The 24965-nt window shown below is 41.4% G+C and overlaps 1 protein-coding gene and 1 long non-coding RNA gene across 2 annotated transcripts; both read left to right on the forward strand.

The window, feature by feature from the left end:
- The first annotated feature begins 709 nt into the window (after nt 1-709).
- LOC131523345 (uncharacterized) lies at nt 710-3868 on the forward strand. The gene is made up of 3 exons (XR_009266754.1): nt 710-1378; nt 1525-1568; nt 3362-3868. It is a non-coding gene; the product is annotated as an uncharacterized LOC131523345 (long non-coding RNA).
- Nucleotides 3869-7237: 3369 nt separating this feature from the next.
- LOC131522765 (adhesion G-protein coupled receptor G1-like) lies at nt 7238-23598 on the forward strand. Its single transcript, XM_058748457.1, has 18 exons — nt 7238-7368; nt 7447-7529; nt 7619-7699; nt 7815-7901; nt 8441-8584; nt 8942-9091; nt 12091-12165; nt 12404-12635; nt 12714-12882; nt 12961-13092; nt 13214-13327; nt 13403-13439; nt 13534-13631; nt 21018-21139; nt 21395-21660; nt 22001-22091; nt 22175-22458; nt 22594-23598. The coding sequence occupies exons 1-18, from the start codon at nt 7253-7255 to the stop codon at nt 22728-22730; spliced, it is 2418 nt and encodes an 805-aa protein (XP_058604440.1). The 5' UTR covers nt 7238-7252; the 3' UTR covers nt 22731-23598.
- Nucleotides 23599-24965: the final 1367 nt, after the last annotated feature.

The raw sequence follows: 24965 nt of genomic DNA on the forward strand, positions 1-24965 counted from the left end.
CATAATTACCCATCTGCACCCCACTCCTGCCACAAGAAATGTTTTGGAGAAGATGCGAAGGGCTTATGAATTTATCTTGACTAAGTGTAAGAGCAAGATTTTTGTTCAGAAATAATACTTATTTAAAATACTTGTGTTAATATGTACAGATTTGAAATGAATGTAAACTTGTATTAAAGCAACCTCCACAGCACAGCAGCTGGACAATGAGATCCCCATAGCAGAGCAGCACAACAGCAACAGTTCCATTTTGGAGCCGGAGAGCCTCACCGTGGAGCAGCTGGAGAGCCTCACCGTGGAGCTGCCGGAGAGCCTCACTGTGGAGCAGCCGGGGAGCCTCACCGTGGAGCTGCCGGAGAGCCTCGCTGTGGAGCAGCCGGAGAGCCTCGCTGTGGAGCAGCCGGAGAGCGTCAGCGTGAAACAGGAGAGCCTCACCGTGGAGCTGCCGGAGAGCCTCACTGTGAAACAGGAGAGCCTCACCGTGGAGCTGCCGGAGAGCCTCAGCGTGAAACAGGAGAGCCTCACCGCGGAGCTGCCGGAGAGCCTCACTGTGGAGCAGCCGGAGAGACTCAGTGTGAAACAGGAGAGCCTCACCGTGGAGCTGCCGGAGAGCCTCACCATGAAACAGGAGAGCCTCACCGTGGAGCAGCCGGAGAGCCTCACTGTGGAGCAGCCGGAGAGCCTCACTGTGGAGCTGCCGGAGAGCCTCACCGTGGAGCAGCCGGAGAGCCTCACCGTGGAGCTGCCGGAGAGTCTCAAAAAGGAGTCCGAGACTGTATTTATACTCAACTTTGTTCCTCTGTCTTCCCCACACTCTCCTACTTCTCTCTCTCCTCCCTCCTCTACTACATTTACAGCTGTTCTTCCTCCACACTCTTCTCCTCCTCTACCTCCTCTGCCATGCTCTAAGTCTTTGCGACAGAGGAAGAAAAAAACCTCAATTTGTTCACCAGCACCTTCTGCCACCTCTGTCTCTCCTCCGTCTCTTATCACCACAGATCTCTCCTTCAGTCAGGAGGGGCCATGTGTGAAGAAGAGAAAAAAGGGCAAGTATTTTGTTCTTTAGTTATTTAGCTGTGTTTAAGTGACCAGTGTCCAAGGGCTGTGGTTAATGTCAATCACTGACTTGAGCTAAGAGGGCTTTGGGAAACCCAGCCCAGTACATTTTGCTTGATCAACAAAAAGCAGGGACAAAGTCACTTGGACCACAGATCACCTCACAAGCGAAATTATAACTATTAACTTGAGATTCAACTACAAAGCATGACACTCATTGCTTAATAAATTTTCATTGTCTTTTGATCATTAAGGTTGCCGGAAATGTAGTAGGCAGAAGATCTTCCTATTTGATAAAATAACTGGAGAAAGAATAAATGAGGTAAAATGTCTTTTATTAGGCGGCTTGCTTGTCTCAGTGACTGATTCTGGTCTTTAAAGATAATAAAACAATATGTTATGTCCTATCCAGTGATTGCTTAAACAGCTCAAATAATTATTACTTTGTGTGTGTGTGTGTGTGTGTAGGGAAAAGCAGAATTGAAAGTCCACTGGTTGCCTTGCATTGTGTGGTAAGTCGTGTATTACTAACTATTTAATTCCAATGCAATGCTAAGTAGTCTATTCCGTGACCAATATGATGTAGGCAAAGTTGAAATGGTGTCTTGCAAGCAGCATGGAAGCTACTTATATTAATGTCTATGGCAAGAGAAAGCTCCCTGATTGTATGGTTGATCCTCTGAGGTAGCCTGTAAGAAAATGATGCAAGGTTTCGCTAGGACATGGGCGATGGTCAGTAGTCTGGACTGAAACTCAGAGAGTGTGACTGAATTTAAAATTCTTGAAAGAATATTCCATTATTTTGGATACAAATAGGAGAATGATCTACCTCCTTGTGAGGATTTAGATATCTAGTTATTAGTAAGAGCCCAGAACTTTGTGATCGAAGTGGACACAATGGATTGTGGGAGCTGGACAATTCAGCGCTTTCTAAGTAATTAATACAATTTTAAATAATAGTTGACAGGCAGGCAGTGTATTGACAATAAAATAGGGCTGATGTGATCATATTTTTGGTTTCTAGTTAAGTACTCAAGCTGCTACATACACAACTAGCTGAAGCTTATTTATTGAGCAGGACATTGACCAAGGACATGCGTTACGGTAGTAGTGAATCATGCACGCATAAAATAATTTTTCAGCATCTGAAACACTAAACTTGTCATAATTTAGCAATATTTCTAAGATCACATGTGATTGCAGTCAAACGTGATCTGTGTTCTAAACTGTCCTAGATGATGTAACAATACATCCATCAAGACTCAAATTAATAAACTTGCATGTTATTTTTTTGAGGTTTTGGAGCAATAATTGTTTCCAGTAGTGTCTTGCAATGAAGACGACAACAGTGACAGTAGTGGTGATAAAATGCATGAGGAAGATTAAGGCAGCGAGAAAGAAAAGAGCAGTATTAAATATGAAGAAGAGGAGAATAATGATGAATGGCAGTGGGAGCAAGATGCAGTCACTATCCTGATCCCTGAGTTTGTACACTGTAAAAAAAAAAATTACGGTAAAAAAACGGCAGCTGTGGTTGCCGGAATTCTACCGTAAAAAATACGGTAACACCATTTTAGGTTTTATGGTTTTAACTTAAATTTACATTTAAATACCGTAATTTCATTAACTGATATAATGTTAATATACCAACTTATTGAAGTACTGAAATCTGTTTTGTACCTTTGAAATACACTGATAACCACCAAATGCAGAAGGTGATGAGAAAGTCACATGATGAACCAATTAAGCCCATCACAAGCAGCTTTTAAATAGTAACATATATAGAAGGCACACAGTGTCATTCACACAAACACTAAACACCATCATGGTGAGACTCATTAAACTGAAATATGCAATAAACATTTATTTAACAACATTAGATGTAACATACAACCCTAATAAACATAACTGATCAGAAAAAGCATCAAATTCAAAGAAAATTTGAAATGCAATGCAGGGAATTCTGGGAATGTCAGTTTACGTTTTTTCCCTGTGAATTTTACAGGAACTTACCGTTAACCATTTAACATGTTTTTACTGTATAATTTTCACAGTTTTTTACTGTTAAAATCATGGTAATTTTTTACAGTGTAGAACTGCCAGATCTGCTTGGAAAGCAACATGTAAACATGCTGAAATATTAAAACCTATTCAGTATCCTGCAAGTCATAACCCTTTTCCAGCTAATCCAAGAGTGTTTTTAAACAGTTATGTAGCCAGGGTTAATGCCACTTTAACAAATATCAGTAAATGTCAGTGAACTCTCTAAATTAAACCCAGCAATGATCTTGATTTTTGTTCACAGTGGCAAAACTTGGGATGACACATGGGAGCCTGCCAGCGAACTCCAACATTTTTTGCCTGAGTCTCCGAATCCCAGCCAGTTTTGACCATGGCAGTCTACTCACCATAAACACCTGGACTCGTCAAGCACACTTCACTTCTGTGTGTTTGTTGTTGTTTTGTTTTGTTTTGCTTGCTGTTCTTCATTAAAGTTTCTGCACAGTGCATACAGTCTTTTAGTATTTTTTTTAAACACTGATTCTCAAAGTGTGGTACGCAGAGGAATCACTGAATTAAATATAAATTAATGTTAAAACACTAAAAAGGTGGCTAAATGATGCCTGTGTTAATTTTTTGATAAAGTACTGTACATTTTTTACTTTAAATTGAAGTACAGCACAGTTTTTATTTAACTTTTAGTTACAGTGCATTTATCATTTTAAATTAATCATTTAAGTTTTTTATTTACCTCTGTATGCAAGCACAGTGCAGTGTTAATCTTCAAACTGTATTTACAATGTTTAAAGTGGCTGGCAATAATAAATATTCTTATTAGGAATAAAACAGCCTCGTTTTTGAACTGTGCAGAGCTATTTTAATGTTGGTCAATATGGTGGTACTTGGAGAGCCAAATATTTTCTGAGGTGGTACTTGGTGTAAAAAGTTATCATTTTAAACACCTTTTGCATTTGTCATGAACTGCGTAACGGCCAGGTAGTGTAGCATGTAGAGGACATGCTGTTTGTTATAATGGTATTCCCAAAGACATTATTTTTAAAGATTTTTGCAGTGCAGTTTTTGTATAGGTACGTTTACATTAACTGTTATGACAAACATGAATAAATACCACAATCTAAATACAAACCCGATTCCAAAAAAGTTGGGACACTGTACAAATTGTGAATAAAAAAGGAATGCAATAATTTACAAATCTCATAAACTTATATTTTATTCACAATAGAATATAGATAACATATCAAATGTTGAAAGTGAGACATTTTGAAATGTCATGCCAAATATTGGCTCATTTTGGATTTCATGAGAGCTACACATTCCAAAAAAGTTGGGACAGGTAGCAATAAGAGGCCGGAAAAGTTAAATGCACATATAAGGAACAGCTGGAGGACCAATTTGCAACTTATTAGGTCAATTGGCAACATGATTGGGTATAAAAAGAGCCTCTCAGAGTGGCAGTGTCTCTCAGAAGTCAAGATGGGCAGAGGATCACCAATTCCCCCAATGCTGCGGCGAAAAATAGTGGAGCAATATCAGAAAGGAGTTTCTCAGAGAAAAATTGCAAAGAGTTTGAAGTTATCATCATCTACAGTGCATAATATCATCCAAAGATTCAGAGAATCTGGAACAATCTCTGTGTGTAAGGGTCAAGGCCGGAAAACCATACTGGATGCCCGTGATCTTCGGGCCCTTAGACGGCACTGCATCACATACAGGAATGCTACTGTAATGGAAATCACAACATGGGCTCAGGAATACTTCCAGAAAACATTGTCGGTGAACACAATCCACCGTGCCATTCGCTGTTGCCAGCTAAAACTCTATAGGTCAAAAAAGAAGCCATATCCAGACATGATCCAGAAGCGCAGGCGTTTTCTCTGGGCCAAGGCTCATTTAAAATGGACCGTGGCAAAGTGGAAAACTGTTCTGTGGTCAGACGAATCAAAATTTGAAGTTCTTTTTGGAAAACTGGGACGCCATGTCATCCGGACTAAAGAGGACAAGCTTACACATCTGGAAAGGCACCATCAATGCTGAAAGGTATATCCAAGTTCTAGAACAACCAGACGTCGTCTCTTTCAGGGAAGACCTTGCATTTTCCAACATGACAATGCCAGACCACATAGTGCATCAATTACAACATCATGGCTGCGTAGAAGGAGGATCCGGGTACTGAAATGGCCAGCTTGCAGTCCAGATCTTTCACCCATAGAAAACATTTGGCGCATCATAAAGAGGAAGATGCGACAAAGAAGACCTAAGACAGTTGAGCAACTAGAAGCCTGTATTAGACAAGAATGGGACAACATTCCTATAAACTTGAGCAACTTGTCTCCTCAGTCCCCAGACGTTTGCAGACTGTTATAAAAAGAGGGGATGCCACACAGTGGTAAACATGGCCTTGTCCCAACTTTTTTGAGATGTGTTGATGCCATGAAATTTAAAATCAACTTATTTTTCCCTTAAAATGATACATTTTCTCAACATTCTAAACATTTGATATGTCATCTATGTTGTATTCTGAATAAAATATCAAAATTTGAAACTTCCACATCATTGCATTCTGTTTTTATTCACAATTTGTACAGTGTCCCAACTTTTTTGGAATCGGGTTTATATAACAACAATATATTTGGTGCTACATATTTCCATTTATATATTTGTTTCCGAGCATAAAATATAATACATTTAATTTATTAAGAATGGCTATTTAAATAGTTGTATTTCACTAAAACTGATTGCCTTTATTTGTATACAATTTTATAATGAACAGCTATTTTCATGTCTTTAATGTCAAGTATCTAGGTGAGAGAGGATACTGTTCTACTTTTGTTTACATTTGTCTTTAAAGTTTGACATTGATACATTTTGTGAATTGAGTACGAAATGTGTGCATTATATATAAATGTTTTGAAATAGTTTATTTAATATTATTTATTTCTCATACAGTACACAGCTGTCACAATTAGTTACCCTAATGTGTTCATACCATGGAAATCAATAGGCCCTTGTTTTGGGAAAAAACTTTCTACATAAGGTTATCCCCAGATAGGAATCTAAAACTGTAAAATTATATTTTTATCTTTAATGAGAAGAAATGCATATTTAACTGACCTTCTGTTATAACCCGCCCTCAGCCGGAAGATCCTGTAATTACCATATTAAGCAAGTGTGACGTGGATTTTGACACGCTGTGGCTGGACTAACTTTTAGGCAAAAATACAAGGTGCTTCATGTTTCAAGCTATATATGTTTTACTGTCTTCAGTAATACTGTCATTGAACAATGAGGTATTGCTATGTTGCAAGAAATTACTCATTTACCGAGATTCTACGCCTACAGCGAAAATACACGCTTCAATGAACTAAATAATATTTATTCTCACCAACAAGTTTTACTACTGACAGTGTTGCTATTAGATTTTTTTTTTACAGGTTTTTGCAGATTTATTCAGAAAATGTTGCTAAAAGTTGACATTATTGCTTCAAACACTTTGACATACTAGCCGTCGAGATCTAAATTAGATCATATTCTTAGCAAATCAAGCCCAAAAAACAAGACGGATATCACTTCTCAAGGATAAATTTATTCAAAATGACATTTCTATATAAAATGACAAGCTTAAAAAGAGCCATTTTGACTGAAAAACTGATAAATATCTGTATTAATGACCTGATATTACTGATTTATTAGATTTATTGAGCATAATGATGTGATCACTTGTGCCAGAGAGACTCAGACAGTGAACCTCTTTCACAAAGAAATTTGCATCTCCAGGATATTACTGAAGGCCAAACACCGGTGGATTCAGATATTTGCATGGTTATTTGAAATAGCATTTCAAGGAACATCATATGAAAACACATCAAAACACTCTGAATTCTGAGTTATTCTGAATGTCATTCTTCATCATGATGGACTTTCAGTGGCTCCCATAAACATCTATTCACTGCGGTCAGACTTATTAACACGTGAATGTCATTTATTAAGCAACAAAATAAAGTACAGTAAGTGTCATTTATTGTAGAGAAAGGTACACATTGCATTTTGTTCTTTTAGTTAAATTATTCTACATTTTGACATTTTAATAGTTGTCTGTGAGCAAACATGATTTGATGAACTGGATCTGAATGTAACCATGCACTGAAGTTCACCGTTAAAGGCCAAATAAATTTGCATGTTTGCAAATGAACTGTATGTCAGTGTCCAGCGGCTCGGAGCTGCGGCTCATAATCCGACGGTTTCGTATGTGGACGCATCAAACTCTTGGACTGTGGACTTTATCTCAAGAATGTAATAAGAAAATTATTTCAGACTTATGATTTATTTCCTATGCCTGTAGAAAACAAAACTAACTTGTGTCTCTAACAGGCAGCTGTCTCTGGGAATTATGTTTTGGAAAAAGCAGAATTTGCTGTGGCTGATGATCGTCTGTTGTGCTACGTGCCAGATAAGTACGTTTCCTTCAAAAAACGCATTTATAATGTCAATGAGTGTGTTATTTGGTGCACAGAGACTTATAATGTTGTCTTTGTTTGCGCAGCCTGCTCAAAAAAAATAATGATAATTGGTGAGACTTTGACATATGCAAATTTCCGGAGCTTCAATAGATCAACCTGTCCAGGTAGATAAGAAATATGCTGTTCTACGTGGCTGCGAATACTGTATATTTATTTTCTGATAGTGCTCATGAAGAATGACAAATTCATTAAGCTGATGTTTTTTGTTTTATTTTCCAGCTATAAACGTGACGTGTTCACCAGAGTATGAAATACTGATAGGAGATTTTTGCATAGTAAATGTCAAACAAAACACCTCTTCCCTGGGTAACAGACTTATTTTTAGTATTATTCATTTACTATTTTAATCTTTATGAATATTTTGAATTAGCTTTCACTTTTATATGTACAGCTTTCAGTTTAATTTTAATTTTAGTAATTTTGTCATTTTTATTAGTTTTTTATTGTTGTGGTTTTTATTTATTTAATTAATTAATTAATTTTTTATTTAGCTTTAATTTATTTTTATTTCACTTTTAGTAAATTTAGTACTTCATCTTAAACTTTTCCCCGGTTAGTTGCCAAGGCATATGAAATATTCTGTTTTATTATATGTTATTTTATTTTAGCATTTTTTTTTTTTTTTTTTTTTAATAATTTTTAGTTAACAACGCTGCTCAGTGTAAAAAAATATTTTCATGACCTGTTATCTCAACTTTTTTTCTTTTGTCCAGTCAACTTATATAACAATATTTGGACTTATTTCTGTTATTTGAACCAATCTCTTTCTTTGTATCAACTACAGGTTACTTACTTTGTAAAGTTAAACCAACAATCAATGTTCAAATGTTCTCTCTTGCTTCCAGGACAATGCGAATCATACCATTTCAACATAACAAACAATGGGGGGAAATATGAAGTAAGAATGAATGCAATGGCTGAAAACATAACAATGTTGTTTCTCCCAAATGGATCTCAATGTCTTCCATCAAATGTCCTGAATTCAACAGGTACGTGTCGTCCTACGATAGACGCAGTATAACACACATGCAAATCCACTTAAGTTCAGACGCACTTTCCACACATTTGTGTTTGCATGCGTGATCTTTGCTGTCAGTGACAATGACGTCTTCGCTGGTTAGATTATTAATTCCAAACATTCCATCAATCGATGAAAAGCAAAAATAGAATGTACATCAGACTGAAAGTATATACAAATCAAACTATTTGAATGAAGTCTGTGTGTTCGTTGTTCGCTGTAATGAGTTCCTGAGAAAGAGCAGATCATAACGCAGGCTATTTTAGACTACTTTAGAATAGTTATATTTAGTTTGTGTAATACAAATTTCATCTCTTCAATTCTGCAGGATCCACATCAAATCATATTGGGACTTGCCAGACATGGCAAAGCACCAGTTACAGCCCCACCACCAGCCAATCTACTACCACCATTACTAACAAACCTAGCAACTGCCCTTCCATCACCACCACCTGCAATGCCAGTAATCCAGATGCATGTAAGATTTCACACTCTTCTATAATCTTATCGGTTGTCTTCGCAGCCAGATACATTGCATTTTCCATTGGATGTACCTATTTACAAAGTGATTTGAGCATTGTAGCCAAAAGCAGGCATTGTTGTTGAAAATAATGACAAAGCCCGGTTGTGAGAATCCATTCAGTGTCTCTCTGAACACGTTTATATATATATATAAATTTACTATGTTTTACATGCGTGCAAATCCTCTCATTATAACAAACAAAGCAGATACACAGTGTAAATAAAAGATTCATTGTGAAGTTTAGTCAGATTCATTGATCTGATGGGAGTTTTCATATTCAATGTATTTGCACTGAAATGACGGACAGCTTCAGTTATTATAAAAGAAGCGCTCTTCACTCGCTGTTTGTGTAACCTACAAACATCTACTTCACACTTAAGCACACAAAGTGACAAAAAAGACAAAATGGCAAAAACAGATTTTTAAAAGTTATAATAGTGGTTCTATAATGTCTAAAAATTGCTTGAAAAAGCTGTTAGGGAGTGGAAATGTCTATAATAAGCCAATAAGTGCTCCTCTGCAGCCATCTAGTCAAGTCAAGTCATCTTTATTTTCATAGCGCTTTAAACAGTGCAGATTGTGTCAAAGCAGCTTTACAGTGTTACACAGGAAAGTAGTGTGTCGATAATGCAAGAAGACAATATAAACACTAAATTCTACTGCAAATTTTACACAAATCTACAGGTTATAGTGGTCTTTTTTTAACGTTTTTAAATAAAAGTATTAGTTTTCCTACATTGTGAAACTTTTAGTTTTAAAAATGGGGACAATCATTGAAGGATGAACAAGAATCACATTAAAAATAAAATGTACATTACCACTCAGATTTTTAAGCTTTAAAATGTTTAGTGCTGAAAGGCCTACTGGAAATTCCTTGGAAAAGTCCTTATGTAATCTTATAACAGTGGTCTGTAACAGTCTCGTTTGCTGTGTTATGATCAAAGTTATTCATCTTTGGACACTCCACACACACACACACCAGTAAGATCTGATAATGTCATCAGAGTTGACATGATAACGTACAGTACTCAGCGTCAATTCTAAGCCATTTAGCTGGTTAGACTGGTTTAAGAATTTCTATGGTTTATGCAATTAGGAATGTCCAACATAAGACTATATTTAGTACCAAATTAGTACCAATAGATTCCAGTGTGCATTTTGAAGCATTTTTTTTCAATATACAGTATATTAGAATATATTAAGATAAATGTCAACATTTTAATTATATGAAAACAGATTATGCTGCATGAAAAGTGTGAAAATCCGGTGTTTATATATATATATATATATATATATATATATATATATATAAAAAATAATAATGTTTTATTTAATCACATATGCAAATAATATATTTAAAATATTACTAAATTATATAATCATAAAACAAAAAATAAGGTGTTCGAACAAACAAGGACATTCTAAAATGTTTAACATGAACACTGATGTACTTAGACTAATAGTAAAAGATCAAACACCTTATTGATGATGCATGCTATGTCTGGGTGCATTTGCTTGTCTGTATATAGTATGCATCATCAATAGGCTAATGTGTACACTGAATTTCTGTAGTATGAATCATCAATGATGTGTATGCTGAACCCTGTCTTCTTGTTTTTCACATTTAAAGAAATTTAGTTTTTTCCCTAATAATTATGCACCTATTTTTGTTTTCTGTCTTGCGAAGTATCCCTTTACGGTGAGAGAAACCGCTGCACAGTGAGCTGTCCAAACGAGTCAAACTGAATCGTGAACTATTTCAGAAATTTTTGCAATAGTGATTCATTTGCAAATCACTCATTTTGATTCTAAACAGCCGATAGATAACTTGCATGACACGACTGCCACAATAATATCAGGAAATATCACTTCACCTAGTGTTAGTTTTGTTTTCTGTCTTGTAAAGTAGTTAGGACTGCAAACAAACAGTTCAGTGCATAAGCGAACTGTCCGAATCAATCCAACTGAATCGCGAACTATTTCTATTTTTGCAGTAGTGATTAATTCTCTAATCGTTCGTTTTGATTCTAAACAGCGGAAAGAAAATATGAATGACACGATTGCAGAAATATTAGCAAGAAATATCACTTATTCCAGCACTATTTTGTTTTCTGTCTTATAATGTACCCTGTTGTGAAAAACAAAACAAAAAAACACTGCAAATGATCGATTCAGTGCGTGAGGGAGCTGTCCGAATGAATCAAACTGAATTGCAAGCTAATTCAGAATTTTTGCAATACTGATTAATTCACGAATTGCTTGTTTTGATTCTAAACTGCCGATAGAAAACATTCATAACATGATTTCCAAAATATGAGGAAATATCACTTTACATAGTGCTATTTTTGTTCTCTGTCTTGTAAAGTAGACAATTCAGTGCGTGAGCCAACCGTCAGAAATCAATCGAACTGAATCGTTAGCTATTTCAGACCTTTTTTTGCAATAGTGATTTGCAATAGAGTCAGAAGTTTTGATCCTAAACTGCTAATAGAAAACACGCATGACACGATTGCCTAAATATTATCAGGACATACACAGTTTTTGCAAACCCATTTGCAATAGTGATTAATTCGCTAATCGATAGTTTTGATTAAACAGCAGACAAAAAAACACAAATGACCCTCATATTGGTAACCAGCATCTCAGAAAATATTATGTCAATAAAGGTGACAATATCACAGTGGTATTATACTATAAAAATGTATAGTATCATTCCCACTCAAAAAACAAACAAACAAACAAAAAAAATATTCTGAAAACTACCAATGTGTGGTCAAACAGATATGTAAACTATATAGCCTACAGGAACACTTTTATCACATAACTATCTGTAATGTTTTAGTCATGTTGGTCCTTTATTACCTTCCATGCTGTTCCAACTCTACGTAGCTTAATCAAAAAATACACTGCAATTATACACAGTTATGTTGAATTATGTGTCATGTTCTCTTCAGGTTGTTTGAAAATCCCTCCTGTTGATCCTGAAAAGACATGTAGAAACGCTACATATGGATATGATACATGCAGTGGTAAGCCTAAGAGTTGTAGGCCTAATATTAGGGTTTCTTGAGCCTTTTAAACAGAATGCACTAGTTTGAGAAATTCAATTCATTTAGTGCTTGAAGTTAATAGCATGACAAAATCATAGCAATAATATGACTAGACTATATGACCAATAAATATGTGAACTGATGAACATGCATCTGATATTGTTTTAATTGTTGCGCAACTGCAATAAAATGCATCCACTGTTTATTTGTGTTTAAGGGAACGAACAAAGCAAACACATTCTGCATTTAAATGGGAGTGAATGGATGTGTGTGACCTGCATTGATGGAAGATCGACAACTCACAATCCAACTACCAGTTTTGTGCCATATGGGACAACTCCCGCGCCAACTGTCCCACCGCCTGAGGTGACTTTCAATCTACCAGCTGGGCAGAACGACACAGAAACACCACAGACAAACACAGATAAAGTTGAGCCCCAAAAGGCAGCGTAAGTATGTGGTTACCAGCAGATTTCAAATCTAAAACTTAAGTTACACAATACCAAGTGATTCAATGCATTTTACAGAGAAAACTTGAACAAAGTAGAGTCGCTGGTGGAGCTGATGGAAAAAAGCAATAAAACCAATGCGGCGATTATCATCGGGGATGTTATTGGTGTTTTACAAAGACAACCCAAGGACAAGCCAACCAAAGACATCAAGATATGCTACTCTTCAAGCCAGAACATGATAAACGTAAGGCCTGAGAAGCATTAAAACATGTCTCTCTGGGGAAGAATTTACATTTATCAATGCCATTTCTGCTTTTTGCAGGTTGTTGAGAGCAACCGGGCAGGTTATCCCTGGTCTGTAAGGATTCCCAGTGAAGCCTTTGATAAATCACGTCAAGAAAACAATGGAAGTGCATTTGTTGGAGTTTTACGATTCATAAACATGGGAAATAAGGTTTGCCTCTGTGTTTTTTTCCACTCTGATTCTTCAAAAATTCTACTTGGACAAATGTTTCTTGATCTGTTGTATTGATAAACATTTATATTCGATTGCTCTATTATGGTTTATGATTTAGGATGAAACTAAAACTCACACTGTTTTGAACAATGAGAGTTATGGAATAACGATGGGTGCCAACATCTCCAACCTTACAGACAATATTGACATGACCATTAAAAAGAAAAATCTGGTAATGAAGGTTTTGTTGCAGAACTTATTATATTACACTGTGAAATCAAAATGAAAATAAACGTGTCCTTAACAGGTTGGAAATGTGTCCTGCGTTTCTTGGAATGGCAAAGGTACATTCATTTATGATCCTATTAACAAACCCAGTATATTTTCTATAATTAATATGTATAATTAATTTCATTCATCTCTCTCTTTTCTTTGAAGGAACGCTTAATTGGACGACGTTCGGCTGTGAGACAAAAATCGACAACAACACCATAAAGTGCTCCTGCTCACATCTGACGTTCTTTGCAGTGCTGATGGTGAGAAGCTTCTCAGAGAAGAAGAACGTCTCGGTTACGTACGTAACCCTCGTTCCCTGATGGAGGGAACGGAGACGTTATGTCGTGACGACATAGGGGATTTACTTGGGAGCCCCAATCATCTCTGACTTAAGAGAAAACGCCAATGAATATTGGCTAGTGGATTTTGCATACCTGCGCCACTCCCCGTGCACACGGGTATAAATAGGCGGCAGGTGCATCCACTCATTAGGTTTTACGCTGAGGAGCCGAGAACGAGTCCCTGGCAACCAGCGATGGTTCAAGATTGTGGCATGGGGACATAACGTCTCCGTTCCCTCCATCAGGGAACGAGGGTTACGTACGTAACCGAGACGTTCCCTATCTGTCGGTCACTACGAGTTATGTCGTGACGACATAGGGGTCTTATGGAAAGCGCCACAACCTGAACCCCGTCACAACCTTGTGGCATGCAGATGCTGACAAGCGAGCGCGTGACAGACAAATGCCATGCGAAAGGTCGCAACCTTCCCATCGCCCCAGCGCAAATTCGCTAACCTTGGTGCCCGCAGGGACCACTGAGTACATCGCTGCTGGAGATAGCCAAGCCGCTGTTCCTTTTCCCACAGAAATCGGAAGGGATTTCGACCTTCAATGAAGATAGTTTCAAGTCTTTCCTATTTGTTGTTACAGCTTGGCAGTAACGACGGGGAAGTGAGCCTTCCAGAGAAGGGCGCTACGGAGGCCACATCCTGCCCGAAGGGAGGTAACATGTGGAGACACTGATATGGACTGACCCAGGCCTGGGGCAGTACTACATACGACTGGACCCTGGGGCAGATCCTACCTAAGGGTAGGGAGGAGAGCTGCCAGCAGGGCCTGACAGAAGGCTCTGTCAAAGGGAAGACACGGGTTTACCGTGAGGGAAACCTTACCGTGGTAGAATACACATATGGGATTACCCGAAGGGAATCAAGCCATACGGACACCTAGCCCAGTACAGGGGCTGACCGGGGACCCGGGCAAGCTAACGCAAATACTGGGCCTGGCGTCAGACTGCTCCGCCCAGTCTGACTGCCGGGGTGCTGGAGGAACTCCACCAGGGTTCGCCGTCCGGGAACTGAACTGGAGGAGGAAAACGGCGCCGTATCCCGGGTGAGGGGAATGGCGCAGCAAGCATGACACCGGCCAGCTCTTCCCGCCACTTACCTGTTACCCAACACACGGGAAGAAACTGGCTCGATGCGGAGATTGTAAAATCTCGCAAAGGTGTTCGGTGTCGCCCAGCCCGCAGCTCTACAGATGTCTGGCAGAGGCGCCGTGCGCCAACGCATAGGAGGAGGCAACACTCCGTGTGGGTGAGCCCTCACCCCTAGGGGCACGGCTCGCCTTGGGATTGGTACGCCAAGGCGATGGCATCCACTATCCAGTGGGCCAACCTCTGCTTGGAGACAGCCTTCCCTTTCTGCTGACCTCCGTGGCAGACAAAGAGCTGCTCAGAGCTTCTAAAGCTCTGGGTGCGGTCCACGATATGCACAATGCTCTTACGGGACACAGCAACGCCAAGGCTGGATCTGCCTCCTCCGAGGGCAGGGCTTGCAGGTTCACCACCTGATCGCGGAAGGGCGTGGTGGGAACCTTAGGCACGTATCCAGGCCGGGGTCTCAGGACAATGTGAGAGTAGACCGGCCCGAACACAAGGCACTCTTCGCTCACCGAAAATGCTTGGAGGTCCCCGACCCTCTTGATGGAAGTGAGCGGTCAGGAGCGCTGTCTTAGCAGACAGGAACTTAAGCTCAACTGAGTCCAGCGGCTCAAAGGGACCCCTCTGAAGCCCAGCCAGGACAATAGAGATCCCAGGGGGTATCAGGGGTGGCCTAGGAGGTTCAACCTCCTGGCACCCCTCAGGAACCTCACGATGAGATCGTGCTTTCCCAGGGACCGGCCGTCCACTGTATCGTGATGGGCCGCAATAGCAGCCACATACACCTTCAAGGTGGAGGGTGACAGCCTACGCTCCAACCTTTCTTGCAGGAAAGAAAGCACTACTCCAATCGTACATCTTCGGGGGTCTTCTCGGTGAGAAGAACACCAGTTTGCGAACAGACTCCACTTCAGTGCATAGACTTGCCTTGTTGAAGGAGCTCTAGCCTGAGTGATGGCCTCTACCACAGTCCGTGGGAGACCGCTCAAGTCTGCCGCGTCTCGTCCAGGAGCCACACGTGGCGGTTCCACAGATCTGGACGCGGGTGCCATATGGTGCCAAGCCCCTGAGAAAGGAGGTCCTTCCTCAGAGGGATGCGCCAGGGAAGAGCTGTCGCAAGGAGTATGAGTTCGGGAAACCAGGTCCGGGTGGGCCAGTACGGCGCGACCAGCAGGACCTGCTCCTCGTCTTCCCTGACCTTGCACAGTGTCTGTGCAAGCAGGCTCACTGGGGGAAACGCATACTTGCGCAGAGCCCGAGGCCAGCTGTGTGCCAGTGCATCCGTGCCGAGGGGGCCCTCGGTCAGGGAGTAATACAGCTGGCAGTGGGAGGACTCGCGGGAAGCAAACAGGTCTACCTGAGCTTCCCCGAATCGACTCCAGATCAGCCGGACTGTCTCGGGATGGAGTCGCCATTCTCCGGGGAACGTGAGCTGTCGTGAGAGCGCGTCGGCCGCACGATTGAGCTCCCCCGGAATATGGACAGCACGCAGCGACTTGAGCCACGTCTGACTCCAGAGGAGGAGATGGCGGGCGAGCTGTGACATGCGACGTGATCGTACACCTCCCAACCGGTTGATGTACGAAACAGTCGCAGTGTTGTCCGTACGGACCAACACGTGCTTGCCGAGCAGCAGTGGCCGGAACTGCCGCAAAGCTAGATGCACTGTCAACAACTCTAGGCAGTTGATGTACCAAAGCAGTCGAGGCCCTGTCCAGGGCCCCGAGGCTGCCTGCCCGTTGCATGTAGCGCCCCAACCCGTACTGGAGGCATCCGTCGTGACAACGACATGCCGGGACACTTGTTCTAGGGGCACCCCGGCCCGTAGAAAGGCAAGGTCCGTCCAGGGGCTGAAGGAGCGGCGACACTCCTGTGTGATGTTCACACGAAGTGTACCGCGACGCCATGCCCACCTCGGGACTCGAGTGCAACCAGTGCTGAAGTGGTCTCATATGAAGCAATCCGAGCGGCGTGACTGCGACTGCGGATGCCATATGCCCCAGGAGCCTCTGAAACTGTTTCAGAGGAACCACAGTCCTGCCTCTGAAGGAACTCAGGCAGTTCAGCACTGACTGGGCGCGATCCTCAGAGAGGCGCGCCGTCATACTCACCGAGTCTAACTCCACACCAAGAAAAGAGATTCTCTGCACAGGGGAGAGCTTGCTCTTTTCCCAGTTGACCTGAAGCCCCAACTGGCTGAGTGCTGAAGCACTGGGTCCCTGTGATCACACAACTGTTCTTGCACGCGGGCCATGCTCGAGATAGTTGAGGATCCTGATGCCCACTTCCCGTAGCGGGGCAAGGGCGCCCTCCGTGCCTTCGCGAAGACACGGGAGGGACAGGGACAGCCGAAGGGAGGACCCTGTACTGCCATGCCCGACCCTCGAACACAAACTGTAGGCGGTCTGTGTCGCGGAAGGATCGAAACATGAAAGTAAGCGTCCTTCAGGTCGACCGCTGCAAACCAATCCTGGGGCTGGATGCATTTGATATGCGCCTGTTCGTCAGCATCTTGAACGGGAGCCTGTGCATGGCCCGGTTTAAGACTTGCTGGTCCAGGATTGGTCGACGACCACCGCCTTTCCTGGGTACGATGAAGTAAGGGCTGTAAAACCCTTGCCTCATCTCGGCTGGAGGGACCGGCTCGATTGCATCCTTTGCCAGGAGGACAGCAATCCCCTCGAGCAAGACAGGAGCGTTCCGAGCTACCACTGAAGTCTCGAGAACGCCGCTGGACTTGGGAGGTCGCCTGGCGAACTGAATCGCGTAGCTGAGTCGAATCATGCCCGTGAGCCAACGAGACGGGCTGGGCAGCGTGAGCCACGCCTCCAGACGCCGTGCAAGTGGCTCCAACGGCGCGATCGACGTACCTGCGGTGGTGCAGCGAAAGGGAGTAGAGCTGGATGGTACAGAAGGCTGTGCGTTCTGAGGCATCCTCGCAAAACTCCCTGGGTCCCAGAGGGGACTGGCTAGAGGTGCGTGGGGAGGCACTGCGTCCCCTGAACCGCACTCTCTTGGCCGCTGGCAAGATGGGTCGTGGGCGAGTGAGGAGGCAGCGTCGCACATTGTCGGCCCGTGGACCTGAAAACCCGGAGGAAAGGGAAATTGCTCTTTCTTTTGACAAAGTGGGGGCCGCTGGCCCTTGAGCCAGCGGCGGAACAGAACCAGAGATTTTCCACCCGGCCCTCCTCCGGGGGAAGGAGCGGCGCTGTCCCTGCCGTCTCCTGAGAAAGAGCAGCTTCCCACATCACTGGGTTGCCCGTGTCAGGGCCGCTTTGTCACCTATCTGGGCGATTAGGGGCCAACTGGGACACGGGGCGCCAGACTCCTGCGAGAGGCTCGACGCACCGGCATATGGGACAATTCAGCACGGGCGGAGCAGCTCTGGAGGATGCGGGAGGGCGCCCACGGCGACAAGCAGACTGGGGCTTGCCCTGCGGCGGAGCGGTGCATCACGCCGGGGCAAGCTACTTACCTGTTACCCAATTGGCCTCGGTCTGCTTCTGTACTGCCGAGAACTGCTGGGCACAGTCCTCGACAGTGTCGCCGAACAGTCCAGCCTGGGAGGCAGGCGGCGACATCGCTCTTCTCAAGGCTGAGCCATAGATGGCCCTCTTGGACCCCAAGTGTGGACATCGCCTTCCCGAGGGACTGCGCTGTGACTTCCATCGCCGGAAGGGCACAGTCAGTCACCGAGCACAGTTCCTGCATCAACCTCGGGTTGGTACTACCCTCGTGCATTTTAATGCCTTGGCTGGTGTACTCGCAGGATAGCCATGGCATGCAGGGCAGAGGCAGCTTGGCCCGCAGCACTGTAAGCTTTGGCCGCGGGCGGCCGTCAGCCTACAGGCTTTGGACGGGAGACGAGACGATTCCTCCAAGTGGTGGCGCATTGCGGGCACAAGTGCACCGCAAACACACTCTCCACCTGGGAAATGTCAACGTACCCCCTAGCTGCCCCGCCGTCGAGGGTAGCGAGGATGGGGGAGGCAGACGAGCCGCTTCTGGCCGTAAAAAGGGCCATCCACGACTTCGTCAGCTCCCCATGCACTTCCGGGAAGAAAGGAACCGGGGCAGGGCGCCAGCCCTCCAGCCCGATGCTCGCGGCGGCCCGGGAAAGCACGGCCGTCAACTCTGGGTCCGATTCGGCGGCGGCCGCGACTCCCGAGGGAGGCAGCCCCGCCGAATCTTCATCCTCAGAGGACGATTGCCCATCCCCCGATGCTGCGATCGACGTCTGATCCTCTATCGGCGCACCAAATGAAACGCTAGGCACGCCGTGAGACGGCACAGCAGAATCACCGGGGAGCCGCACAGAACAGCTGCTGCGGGAGGAGTGAGAGGTCCGTGGGGACTGGCCCGGCGGAAAGGCTCTCACTGTAACCCTCAGATCGCCCAGAGCACTAGCCGATGGTTCTCTGCTCGTGGCAGAGAAGCCAGCGCGGTAGTGACAGAGGAGCCCCTCCATCCCGTGAGGAGAGAGGCGCGATCGCAGCGCTACCATGGTTACACGCTCAGAACGAACGCATAAACCATCCACGAACGCAGCTTCAGCGCGCTGGATGCCCAGACACTGAAGACAACGATCGTGGCCGTGGATGGAGGATAGGAAACGACCGCAACCAAGAGGACACGGCCGGAACGGCGTCTTTAAAAAGACGCGAACCGACAGTGATTTGCTCTTTTAGGAAATCTGCTCTTTTTAGTTGAAGTGCCCAGGGGAATCGCTGCAGACAGGGACACCGCTGTTCGCACCGTAACGCCAACCAGAACAGCTTCCAGACAGATGATGAATGGCTCTTTGTGGAGATCAACACGTTCATCCACTCGGCTCCGAAGCAAAAATCTAATGAGTGGATGCACCTGCCGCCTATTTATACCCGTGTGCACGGGGAGTGGCGCAGGTATGCAAAATCCACTAGCCAATATTCATTGGCGTTTTCTCTTAAGTCAGAGATGATTGGGGCTCCCAAGTAAATCCCCTATGTCGTCACGACATAACTCGTAGTGACCGACAGATAGGGAACTTACACTTTCATAATTCATGTTCTGAAATCAAAATCAGTCTTTTAGTCCATGTCTGTATGCTAGTGAACTCAAAAGGTGTCAAAATCCAAAATCCTTGGTCAGGACAGACACTCCTGTATTTTTTAATCTGAGAGTTTTTTCCTGAATATATAAAGATTATAATAATAATAATAAATAATAATAAAAAATAAAAAAAACATACTGTATATATGCATCTAAAAATAAAGGCTCTTTCTTCTGTGAAGACAAAAAAAAGAAAAAATGTTCAAAAATGTTTCTAGATCAAGAGCCCTCAAAAACAAAAGAATCAAACATCAAACACATAATAATAAAAAAAAGAAAAAAAAAAAGAAATTAATACAGTAGCTGCATTTACATGCACCCAAAAATGATTTGGATTGAAAATTTGGATTGGCATTTCGGATTGAAAGTGGTGAAGACCTGAAATAATCCAATCAATAGGAAAGAAATATTGCAAATTTCTTCTCAGTTTAATTCAAAACTACCTTGTGCAAATGTGCAGCACCGCAAATCTACATTTTACTTCTTATGAACCGGTCAGGGGTTGAGGTTGAATATTCACCAAATATTTGCTAAAAAAAGCTCTTCTGAGATTTGTCCATTTTTAGGTAGCCTATGTCATCTAGGCAATTATACAACTTTTTGTATGTTTTTCTTCAGTTCTGAACGTGTCGGCTGATGCACCGTGCAAGTGCCGAAGTTTTGCTTGAAATATATATGGATTATCTAGGCTGGATTTGATTGGATTGATGAAAATTTGTGCATGTAAACACACACATTTGCCTAAGTCAGTCAGTGACCATCTGTCAGCTCTCAGTTATGCTAACTAGAGCCATGCAATGAATGTGGAGCAGCTCAGATTAGTACTTGATAAGAAATATTTGATTTCATATTGGGACGTTTGAAATCTGATTTTTAATTGCAGACTCTGGTGTCTTTAGCTCAGTTTAAGACATTGCGATCTCCATTTGCTCTGCATTTAATCTCATTGCTGTCTATGAGAAACAGTTGAGATCACTTGTGCTTTTTATGTCTTTTCAAGTTTGTGTGTCCTCATTCCTTTTGACATATAACATGATGGCATTGTAGAAATGACAGCAAAAAATCATCCAGCTGATCTGTGCATTTCTGTGTCTTTTCTCCAAATAATTCAGTCTCTGCCAGATGCAAACGTCACAGCACCGCATCTGGAATCGTTGACCTTAATTTCTTCTATCGGCTGCGGCATCTCCATGTTTTTTATGGCCATCGCTTTATTCATGCATTTCCTGCTACGGTACAGTATCTTAAAGTATATTATATAGTTAGTGCTGTTTAGTAATCAATAAGCAGTCATATTAAACTAAGAAACAATTTTCACTCAGATACGGCTATAGTGCATTTACAAAGAATCATCAATGCATTGAACTAAACTTGAAATTTTGAAGTTTAAAGACTGAAATACGAAGTATTTCCTTGGAAAGTGATGAGATCAAAGTTCTAAAGTATTAAAGTTCAGGTTACAAGAACAGTTGTTTTTGTGTTTTAATAGGAAAGCCAAATCAAATCAGGCCACGAAGATCTTGATGAACATGTTTGTGGCTTTGTTTCTACTGAATGCCTCGTTTTTGTCAAACGAGAGCGTCGCTAACACAGAAGACAACGCTGCGTGCGTCTTCATAGCGCTGCTCCTGCATTACTCCATGCTGGCCTCATTCACCTGGTTCTTCATTCAAGCTCTTCATATGTACTTATGGCTCCTCAGACAGAACGTCACCATCACAAACTACACGAGGAAGATCACCGTGTTGGGCTGGGGTGAGTTAGAGCAACAAAACCCTATTAAGAAAATAAAATTGGCATGAGGTTTAGGTAGTGACGTCTGTATCGATTGTTTAAAAATAGAGGAGTTTATGCTGGATTTAGTAGGGACACTTTCATTGTGAATAGACTGGCTGTGTTTACAAAAGTTTATTAATTTGACACTATATCTTTACTTTGGGATTCAGAAACAAAGCTTGCATCTTTCCAACTGTAAATCAAGTGTATCCCGATTGTAGTTGTAGTTAAACTTCAGCTGTAAACATTATTATTATTATTATTTTTTTTTTTTGTCTTTTTTATTCAATTAAATCAGTTTATCTCTGTGTGTTTTCAGTGTGTGCTGCTCCGATAGTCGTTGCTATTGCTTCTGTAGGAGGATATGAAGCAGTGACCCTAAGCACTACATCTGGAAAAATTGCACGAATGTAAGTTGGTTTGATGTCACAAATTCATACATTTATTAATGTTAAATGATTGCCTTCTTAAATTCAATATTTTCTGATTACAGGTGCTGGACTACAAATCGTTACATTCACTACATAGTGAACATCGGCTACTATGCTTTAGTTTTCGTCTTCACGACAGGAATCTTCATCATGATCGTCACTAAGGTCGTTCAGGCCAGAAACATGAAAGCAACTGACGGCAAGAGAAAGACGTTCAGAAAGCAGCTGATGATGGTGTTGAGTTTGTTCCTGCTCTTCGGTCTGACGTGGTCTGTGGCGTTCTTCAGTTATGGACCGATGCTCATTCCCTCATATTACATATTCACTGTGTTGAACTCATTACAGGGTGAGAAAAATCACATGCATCAGTACAATTGGCTTTGTAGAACGCTTCTATTTTTTCCTGCAAATTTCCACAAATAATTAGAGCTAAGGATATTTTAAATTATTTATTATTTAATTTCTCTGATCCTTTTTTCAGGGTTTTTCCTCTTTCTGTACTACTACCACATTCACAATGACGTCGCGGGGCATTTCTCTGATGATCCAGATAGCACCGACTCCAACACAACCATCACTCAATCCAGCATTACTGCCGTGGAAAATATTTATAACTAGCATAATTAGGACAGAAGGCCTTCTTTGTCTCAGACTTTCTTAGACTGATTTCTTAAACTGATCTGTCGTTGTTTAAGAGGAAACTGTGTATTCTCACCAAAATCAAGCTCAAAAACAGCACAAAGACATAAGTCATTTATGAACAAGAAAGAACTGTTTAAAATGATGCATGCACATAATAACCCTAAAAGGAATCCATTTTAGTGAAAAAACTCAAAATAATTGACTGACACTTTATTGTAGAAAGTCTGAATATGATATAACCTGATATCACTGATGTTCAATTTATTGAGCGTTATAATCTTCATTCTGTCCTCTATACGTGATTATGTGCGTGCCAGAGTGACTCAAACAACACTGAACCTCTTTTACTAAACAAATTTGCATCTTCAGGATGAAAGTAATGTCCACATTTCTTTGGATTCATATGTTTTTATGGTTATTATTAGATATAGCAGCTTAATAAAATCCACACATATGGATATGCTGTATATTTGAAAACAACATACAAAAACTGTCAGAAACAACAATTTAAAAAAAAAAAAAATTTGCATTATTTAATGTGGTTTACAACTACAGATGCTGTTATCTCTGAATGACTGTCATGAAGCTATAAAATGTCATTGTTCACCATGATGGACTTTCAGAGGCTCCAAAATTATTTTTTCACTTCAGTCAGACTTGTAAATATGTGAATGTACTTCAAATATGTGAAAGATTGTATTTCATTGTTTCTATGATAAAAAGTTCAAACTTATGAATGTGAATGTAAATATTGATTTAAATGTTTAAAATTTAAAACTTTGATTTAAAAATTTATTTAAATATTGTCTAATTGCCTCTAATAAAGGTTAAGATTTTATTGGCATTTTGTTGCTACTTTTATTAAGTATATGCCAGAGGTGGAAAGTAACGAATTACATTTACTCGCATTACTGTAATTGAGTAGCTTTTTTGTGTGCTTCTACTTTTTAAAGTAATTTTTAAAATCTGTAATTTTACTTTTACTTAATTATATTTAGTTTGAAATATTTTAAAACACATTAATTACTGAGTAAAAAAAAATCGCTCCCTGGAAACCACTGCAGTAAATAATGGGCAGGAGAACAAACTGGCGCTAAAATCGAAGAAAGATGCAAACGGACAAGACAGGTGTTAATGCAGACCCAGCTGAAAACCAAACCCCATCGTATTCTGCTGAAGTTGAACTCAAAGGAAATGAAGTGAACCCCTGGCCATGTTTATGCTCTATTATGTAGTGTAAGCTGTGTTTGCCTAGGGAGACCAAACTAGCAGCTTATAAAATATCGACATCAACCCTTCGCAAGCATGTAGAGGTAGCCTAAGGTAAATACTTGCATCGTTGCATTGGTGGTTAAAATGAAGCTTTGGTAGTTTAGCAAAAGGTTTTGCACAAATTAGCCAAAAAGACAGTGGTGCAGGGTGTGCGATATATATCGTCTGCGATAATATCGTAATTGTTGTTTTAACGATGTGCGATTTGACATTATCAGTATTTAGCCAAACAAAACACTCCCACAGAGTGCCGTGAAGTCTAGTAGATAAGACTAGTGCGCGCGCATTTAGATTGTGTTCTTTCACTGCGTGATTCAGTCTGTTAAAATGTATTTAAAACAAGGGCGTAGTTTTGGTTTGAACATTTGGGGGGTTGAAGTGGACCCCGGGTCATGCTTCTCTTAAGGTTTATTTATTTGTTTGTTTGCTTAAATGTTTAAATGTTTGTTTGCTTAAAAGTTTTTGTAAAATGGTCTTTTGTGCTATCCACCACACATTGATTGCGTAACTGCAATAAAGTAATAGGCTAGTTAACAATTACTTGTTTACAGAAATATAATGTATTTTATATTATTTAGACACTTAGGCTATAGTTTGACAGAATGCTCTAATTCAACACGCTACGAGAAGTCAATCTAACTTAACATTTTCTTATATTGACATTGTTTATTTCTTACTCCTTAACAGTTCATCAGGCTCTTAATGATTTAATCTATGCCATCATTGGAATATCTGAAGGCCAGGTTTTTCTATCACTCATCATTAGAACCCTTTGGCTTTCGATTTTACTTGCTCTTATGAAAAAGTACCATAGTACTTAACTGTAGCATGTGTTATAATAAGGCTAGCCTATTAATCATAACCAGGTCAATAATGACTTTTTTTATTAATCTATATTGCATTTGTTATGAGAAACGACAGCCTTTAGAAACAATAGCT

Source organism: Onychostoma macrolepis, chromosome 17 (assembly GCF_012432095.1).
Source record: "Onychostoma macrolepis isolate SWU-2019 chromosome 17, ASM1243209v1, whole genome shotgun sequence".
Taxonomy (NCBI): Eukaryota; Metazoa; Chordata; class Actinopteri; order Cypriniformes; family Cyprinidae; genus Onychostoma; species Onychostoma macrolepis.

What these genes read in the sequence shown, in the direction of transcription:
- LOC131522765 (XM_058748457.1), top strand. Translation starts at nt 7,253, where the DNA reads ATGTTTGCAAATGAACTGTATGTCAGTGTCCAGCGGCTCGGAGCTGCG. An exon ending in TTGTGCTACGTGCCAGATAA is followed by an intron (nt 7,530 to 7,618) that starts GTACGTTTCCTT and finishes TTGTTTGCGCAG; the next exon opens with CCTGCTCAAAAAAAATAATG. An exon ending in CGTTCTTTGCAGTGCTGATG is followed by an intron (nt 13,632 to 21,017) that starts GTGAGAAGCTTC and finishes CAAATAATTCAG; the next exon opens with TCTCTGCCAGATGCAAACGT.